This window comes from Rhinolophus hipposideros (genome assembly GCF_964194185.1).
Source record: "Rhinolophus hipposideros genome assembly, chromosome: X".
NCBI classification, from domain to species: domain Eukaryota; kingdom Metazoa; phylum Chordata; class Mammalia; order Chiroptera; family Rhinolophidae; genus Rhinolophus; species Rhinolophus hipposideros.
The window spans coordinates 84,194,490-84,202,672 of record NC_138046.1 but is presented as its reverse complement, the minus strand read 5'-3'; the positions used below and the strand labels follow the sequence as shown (position 1 = coordinate 84,202,672).

At 46.6% G+C, this 8,183-nt stretch overlaps 1 protein-coding gene across 3 annotated transcripts in view; it reads right to left on the bottom strand.

Annotated features, from left to right (window-relative positions):
* Nucleotides 1-5,490: 5,490 nt before the first annotated feature.
* Nucleotides 5,491-8,183, bottom strand: part of PHF8 (PHD finger protein 8) — a 126,925-nt gene continuing 124,232 nt past the window's right edge. For 2 of the 3 annotated variants that reach the window (XM_081041809.1, XM_081041808.1), the window contains one exon: nt 5,491-8,038. In XM_081041809.1, coding sequence (XP_080897935.1) covers nt 7,950-8,038 — 89 coding nt within the window. In that variant the 3' untranslated portion in view covers nt 5,491-7,949. The remainder of the gene's footprint in view (nt 8,039-8,183) is intronic. The other variant, XM_081041810.1, reaches the window with a different exon arrangement.

The following is an 8,183-nucleotide window of genomic DNA, read 5'->3' as shown; positions in this document are numbered from 1 at the left end:
AGTACCCTGAAGACGATGCTAACACATACATAAGAGGACAGAACTGAGATAATCAGAACCAAAGTCTGATTAAACGGTGCCTACAATCCACAGACTTAGAGACTTAATTACATGAGCCAATGTCCCACACTTGACTTGTGTTTTCTGTTATTTGCCACTTAAAACATTTTTATGTCTACCACACTTATTATCAAAATAATCATCCTTCAAGACAACTCCCCTTTAAAACAACTCTCATTTCCAGGAAATTTTTCATGGCTGCTTAATGCTCTTTCGCCCTTTTTCCTTTGAGCTCCTCTAGTCCCAAGAGTCTAAGTCACTCACTTTACCACTTTACCCCACCCCTCCCCTCTGCTCTCTTTTCTCTTCTCTTCTCCTCTACACACACACACACACACACACACACACACACACACACCAAACCCTGTGGCACTTCTGTTTTACCTCATTTTCCATTCTTTCCTCTGTTATGCATAGCATTGACCCTTGCACAATGCAACATTCAATATTTATTTAATTGTGACTGTCACTGTTTCACTCTGTTTCCCTCACAAGACTGTTAGCTCCCGAAGGCCCTCGAATTGACTCCTCTCAGCTTCACTGTTTCATGCCTTGACCCAAAAAGATGAGACTCAGCAGGGGTAGGGGAGGAAGGTTGAAAGGCATTCACTTGGGTTCATTTACTAATGCTTGTGTACCTCCCTTTTTTACGTGCCTCCACGACTTTGCTGGAGAGGGAGACATCCAGCTCCCTCTTTTTATTTTCACACATTCCAAATCCTACCCTTTCAAACTCAAAGCCTACTCTGGAAGAGGGAAGGGCTGTGATTGAGTGGGAAGGGACATGTGGGAACTTTCTGGGTTGATGATAATGTTTTGTATCTTGATAGAGGTGTGGGTTACACAGGTATATACATTTATCAAAACAAAATTATACTCTTAAGATATGTGCATTTCATTGTATGGATATTTTACCTAAAAAATAATCAAAACATATACTGGCATGCATGCAGAATTGTTTAAGGGGATGTGTATAGATGCCCAATTTTGAAATGCATTAAAATCGGTTGAAGGAAGGATAGAGGGATGAATAGACGTGTGACTAAGTATAGTAAAACGCTAATTGTAGAATCGAGATGGTGGATATATGGGTGTTCACAGAATAATTACTTTGACTTTCTGGATGTTTAAACTGTTCATAGCAAAGTGTCAAGGAAAAGATGGGGTGTGGGTTAACATCTCAGGGACCTTCTCAGCCACTGCCCTGGTTTAGACCTCACTGCATCTTAACTGGAATCTTGAGATCACCTTCACACTGGCCTCCACACTAACCCACTTCTGTCTCCCCACCCCAAGGATCACCAGAGAAAACATTCTGAAACAAATTGATTGGGTCCCTGTCAACCTCTTCAGCTTCATCCTCCATTTGCTGTCTTACTCTAGCCTGTACACCAGCCCATTCAAAGGCTTGTAGTTCCACCTACATACCAGGCTGCTTCAACTTTCTACTTTTGCTTAGTCTGTTCCTTTTGCTTGGAATGCTCTATTCCAAACTCATCCTTCTGCCTTCCCTTTCCTGGTGTATGTCCTTCAATATTCAACTCAGGTGTTGCTTCTTCCTAGTCTTTTATGCTCCTCAGACTGGGTTCCGTCTCCTTCCTTCGTTTCCACAGCACTTCATACTTATTTGTAACATAGTACAGCAGGTCCTTGAATAACATCGTTTCTTTCAATATCATTCATTATATTAATGAGATGTTATAAGAACATTTGTTTATATTAATTAGCATATGGTAAAATTGGGTTCCTTGTATGTTGTTTTGCTTAAGGTTGCCGAACCTATCAACAATGTTGTGAGGACTGCCTGTATCCCAGTATGCTGTACTTGGGTTTTCATGTCTGTGCACTAAACCACGTGCTCCTTGAGGACCAAGCCCTCCAGTGGCATACAGAAGGCCTGATACAAAAGAGGCTTTGATAAACCACTGTAGAACCGAACCAGTGATACTGACCTGGCATGGATGATACTCTGACACCTTCCAGAAACTTTGTGTCACAGATTTAGTTGTATCTCCTTTCTACAGAAATGTAAGGGTCACCACACCTATTGACTTAGCCACCTATGTCCTTCAGTTTCCTCATGGAGCCAACTCGATTTCCTGCCCCAATTTGAAATATTCTCTCCAATTCCTTTAAAGGCTTACTTTCTTTATAGTTCTTATAAGATTATAGGCCTTGTTGGGCAAATATTAACTGAGATAAATGAAAATAGATTCATTGATCACCTGAGTGCTAGACATTAAGTTCTTTAAAGACAGGAGCTACTATAATCCCTAACAAACCTATGAGGTAGGGATTTTATCTTCATTTTACAGATGACAAAACTGAATCAAGGAAATATGAGATAACCAGCTCAAGATCACATAGGTGGCAGAGACGGAATTGAATCACTGGTCTTCTCAACGCCCAGGCATATCCTCTTTCCACCACAGCCCTTTGTCTCCAGGTTGGGCCAGGTTCTGGAAAGCCTTGAAATGCAGAAGTATAATAAAGCCGTGGGAAGCTGTGGATGTTCTTAAGCAGGAGGGAATGATGAAAATAGGACTTTGGGGAGATAACCCTGCAAGGTTGTGTATGATGGAATGGAATGGAACGAAATGCAAGGGAGGCTTGCTGGACTCCTGACAAGGAGAATATACTCGTAAAATGGGTTTTGTGTCTTTCTTACCACATTCATTGGTGAATGCTGACATTATGTTGTGGTCCTATGGGGAAAGAGAAGGTCTGGAAAGGTGAGCTACTTTTAGAGTTAAAACGCTGAAAAGGGGGGTGGCTGGTTAGCTCAGTTGGTTAGAGCGTGGTGCTAATAACACCAAATTTGCCGGTTTGATACCCGCATGGACCACTGTGAGCACCTCATTTTAAAAAAAAATGCTGAAAAGGTGATGGAGGAGTGCAACTTCTCTCGCTGTGGTTGTATGAGTGGCCAACTCCATGGTTCTGCCTCCTGGAAATGGCCTGGGATTTCTGCCTTTTATGAGACGTAGAAGTCCAAGAAAAGATCAGAATTGACTGGAGTTGGGCAAAGGCTTTCTTAGGGAAGTGGCATTCAATGGGGCGTCAGATGAGATGGTGCTCTCCTCTTGTCTCCTTCAGTAACATCCTCACTGGTCTCCCCGGCTCCATCTCTCTCCCTCTTAATTCATTTCTATGACTGGCAAAAGGATCTCTTATAAAAGCAAGTTAGACCATGCCATTTTCTGCTTAAAACCCTTTAATGGTTCTCTATCATTGGATACAGTTAAGTCTTTTGACAAACAAAATTACATGTCCTCCGTTATCTGAGGTTTTAAAATAAATATTATGCCTAAAACTAATCAGTTTTGATCATATGCCTTCTCAAACTAAACATTCCCTCTTGGAGAGTCTGCATTCGTTCCCTCAGGTGAAAGCCACAGCTGTACTTATACTAAATATTTTGTCCTCTATGCGCACGTGGGTTCCCCCCCTCACCTTTTTTTAATTCATGTGATTGCCTTGGCTTGGAATATTCTCCCCACTGTTCTCGGCCTGACTGGCTAATTACTTTGCATCTTTCGGCTGAGGCATCAGCCCTGAGAGGAAGCCTTACCTGGACTCCCTGCTTCCCAGAGAGATTCCCTGACCAGCGTCCGGTACACACCTGTCACCACTGTCCCATATGGTGCCCTTCATCTTCATTTAGCTTACGGGAGGGCAAGTGCCCCTTCAGTCAACTTGGCATGAACAGGGTCCTGATAGAAAGGGAGGGGCGTGTGTACCTGAGGCAACACCACAAGAGCAAGTAGAAACGGGGATTTGTACTCAGGACAGGTGAGAGTTAGAGGATTCTGTTTAGGAATCAATAGCATCCAGAATGTTTAGAGGTGACCATCCTTCTAGAGGACTTCACAGTTGAGACAATTCCAACTGGCAAATGTAGAAACCGACACCCAGATAAGCAATGCCCCCCAAATGAATTGGTTAGTTATTGAGAAGGCGGGCTCTTAAAATGACAAGCCCTGTGCACCTTTCCACTGCATGCTGGAAAGAGGGAACACCGAAGTTGGCTGCCCTTGTTTTCCTTCCAATTTTTAGGCAGGAGCCTCTGATTTGTTGGCACCTCCGACCAGCATGAGTAAGGTGACCAAGACTCTAGCTTATCCTTTAACCTGAGGCTGGTGACAGTGCTTTGGTCCCTCACTGGGGAAGGAGGGGTGAGAGTTGGTGACAAAAAGAACCCAGCCCACCGTTCCTACAAGGGCTCTGAAATGCTTTCCCTCTTTCCTGTTGCCTTTCTACCAGGAGACACAGCTCCCCATGCCCAGACAAGAAACTTCTCTACCCAAATCTTGCCAGATGCCAAGAGTCAGATTGGGAGAGCTGGAGGTCATTTAGCCAGTAGGTACCAAACCCGGACAGCCTCATCCCAGACCCATCAGAAGCAGAACCTCCAGGATGAAGAAATCCTGATTGGGTTCAAACTCCTTTTACAGTGACCCTCAGACAGTAAGCGGCCCTGCCCTGGGTCATACAGAGTCACAGTGGTGGTCAATTTGGAATTGAGGCTCCTGATATCACCCCGGGGGCTTTCCTCAGGACACAAACTCTCAAGGCTACATCTTGCATAAAAACAGGTGTTCAATAAACATCTGTTGGGTCAGTGAGTTACAAAAGATTTTCTAACATGGTGAGGGGAAAGAACGTAAGTTTGGGAGTCAAGCAGCTACTGCTGTGGAAGACCACTGGCAAGCTTCAGTGTCCTTCACTGCAAAATAGACCATTAATCATCTCCCAGAGTTGTCAGTAAGGATTAAATGAGATATCCCAAGTAAATCCCCTAGTCCAATGCCTGGCACAGAAAAGGCACTTAATAAATAGTAGCAGTTATAAGTGAGAAGTGGTAGAACAGTGAAAAGAACACACTTTGAAACCAGGTTGGCCCCACAACTTATGGTATACGATGCTGAAAGGTTTTTTTGCCTGTTTCCTCATTAGTAGGATGAGGATATTGGTAAGGATGAAATGAGAGAGAGAGAGAGAGAGAGAGAGAGAGAGAGAGAGAGAGAGAGAGAGAGAGAGAGAGAGAGAGAGAGAGAGAGAGAGACTCACCCAAAACTCCACATTCGCAGAAAGAAGATACAGGTGTCACCACTACAAACAGCCCATGGAAGCTATGGAAAGCCTTCCCAACAAACTTGTCAGGCCCCTTTGAATTGATGCATCCTTTTTGGTTTTTCTGCTCACTGTCCTTCTCATTATGTTTCTGGTGTGTGAACTGTGGCTCTCATGAAGGAAGGGATCCTATCCCCTCCCCACCTTGGGTATACGGCTGGGAACCAGGGATGTGCTGAGTTGATGGGAGAATCAGAGACAATGTAAAGAGAAGGCAACACTCTTGTACCCCATACCATCACCACCACCGCCACCGCCACCAAAAAAAAAAAAAAAAAAAAAAAAAGACAAGCAAAGCAATTGCCAAGATAAATCACTTTTATCTCTATAGGAAAGGGAGGATCTAAAAAAAAATATAAATTACATTAGTAACACAACATAAGAAAAAAACAGGGGGAAAAAACCAAGTGTGTATGATGCTATTCTAACCTGTTTATAAAAAGGCCCTGCATCAGAAATTCACAATCCTACCCACTTCTAAAAATATATTTAGACATGTACAGAAGCGGTGGGCTTGTTTTTAAATTGTTTGCTTTTTTGTAAAAATATATTAAAGGTGAATAGAAATCCTCTCTCCCTGCCCCCTATCTTATCCCCAGCTCTGTGCTGGGTATTGGAGACCAGAGGTTAACTTTCTCACCATGTTCTAAACCTTGGTTACTACCACTCCCAACCCCTCCCCAACTCACTTCACTTAGAACCTGAAACATAAAAAAAAAAAAAGCACACTAGCCTCTTTGGAAAAGCATAACTCTGAGGGTAAACTTGCTTTTCATTTGAAACACAAAACAAACAGGAAGCTCTGAGAGCTCAACTAAACTAAAGGGAAACCCAGTCAAATGGAGTTGGGTTTCAGCTGCACAGAAACTTCTAACGAAGAAACAAAGGGGAAAGAGGCCTGGAACTAGGGGGATTTGCTAGCAATTAGCTGCCTTTGAAAGATCAAGGGGGGTTGTTAATGGGCAGAAGGGCGGGGGTCCTGGTCTTGGTTACAGCAGTCAGGGCCTAGTCAGGCAGTTGCCTGCACAGGAACACAGCCTGCCCCCCCCCTTCCCTCCCCTCACTACGCTCTGCTGCCTTGAAATCCCCAAGAAAAGTAAAGCTGGGCAGAAACAGAGAGGAGAGGAGTGGGGACCTCATGTGCTAGGGGGGAGGTAGCCAGGCTTTTTGCCTTTGGTGTGACTAGATGGAGGACTGCTTGGCCCCTGGGGTCCCCAAGATAGGAAAAGCAAATGGGGCTAAGGGACCCCTGATACCAAGGAAAAATAGATATGGGCTGTGGAGAAAAGACAAACCGGAAACATAAAGACGACAAGGGAAGTCTCACATATTCCCTGTGGTTTGCATGGTAGCTGTTAAGTTCCCCAGAAGCACTGGGCCAACTGGGGTGAGGTTGGAGTGGGCTAGAGGGTAAGGATGCACTCCATGTGGGCAGTGCCAAAACGGAGGGAGGGGGACATTCTCCATCCAGTCCAGGATGCCAGGGAGAGAGGAAGGGTGGTCACTGTCTAGACCACAGAGACATCCACAAAGGGAAGCGGGGGAGGGGAGGATCAGGTGGCCTGCTCCTTTACAGATGAGTGCCTCCTCTCCTAGGCCTGGGCTCCCGGGTGGCCGTCTGCACTCTGCTTGAGCATTAATCCGACGTCTGGGAGTGCAGACACCCAGGAGTGAAGATGGGAGTTCTGAGGTCTTCCGATCAAGACATCAGGTGAAGAAAGAAGCAGGGAGGCTCCGGATGGAGAACCCAGAGCTGAGAGGTCCTGCCACATCCTCCCCAGAAGGTCCAGGCTGTGCTCTGTGGTACAGATGAAGGGAGCAGGCCGCAGAGCCCAGGTTATCTGCTTCAGTGGCAGGTGCTTTCAGGCTTTTAGGAGACGGTTTCTCACCTGCTGGGACCCAGCCACAGCCACACGGATAATGTTCTGCAGGACCTCAAAATCCAGGCAAATTCCTGGAGCTCAGCCTGGGATGGGGGCTTCATCTCTAGCCAACCAAAAGTTGCTTCCCCCGATGGGCAACAAAGTTGTGGTCAAAGGCTTGGACATCGGTCCTCTCCCCACCTTGAGAAGTGACAGGAATCTGTCCTTTTCCCAAGGTTGAGTGAAGTCAGCCCATGGCCTTCCTAGGTTACCTCTGGAAATGGCCCGTGGAGGGGCAGTAAGGAGACTCTGGGCCCTCCTCTTTATTTCCATGAAGCATTTGGCAAGAGAGGGCAGAGGCCAGACCCTTCTGCCAGGAACGAGTCTTGAGTGGGACATGTCCACTGGGCTGAGGGGAGGAAGAGGAAGAGGTGGGCAGCCTCCTGGAGACAGGCTGGAGGTGTGGAAAGTGTGGCGCACTGGGCCTCCCAATTCATGAGCAGGGAAATACTGAGGGGAACCAGGCTGTCCTCGTGCTCTCCTCATCCTGCCTTCTGGCTCTAGGTGGGGACGAGAGTAAGGGGCACACAAAGCTGGTGAAAGGAAATGGGTTGGAGCAGCAGAAAAGAGGGTTCTAGGCAGCTGAAACCCTCTCCCACTTACTTGCTACTCAGAGGTATGGAGAAGGCAGGATGTCCCCAGTGGAAGTGGGGAAGGGAGCTGGGGGTCAGTGACGGGGCCGTGGAGGAGTCCCTGCCTTTGGTCAGTTCCAAGAAAGCAGGACAATGCGCCTCAGCACCTTGTCTGGGGCAGACAGGATCCAGGAGCGCCCCGAGAGTTGACAACGGAGAAGGCAGTGGGGGTGAAGGGGTGATGGGCAGAACATGAGGGAGCTCACAGAAGCAGTTTGCCATTTCTGTGGATTTTCAGGATACGGCCGAGTCTCTGCTTTGCTGTGGCCAGGCCCTTTTTGGGACGCTTTCCTGTGGGGGGAAGGGAGAGAGAAGCAAAGGCTACGGCAAGGGCTCCAGCAGCAACTCCAGCACCAACTGTCCTTGGGCCAGTCTCTCCTCCTTTCCTCTGCCCAGTGTCCCCATCCTTACACCAGGCCCATCTTGGGCAAGAAGC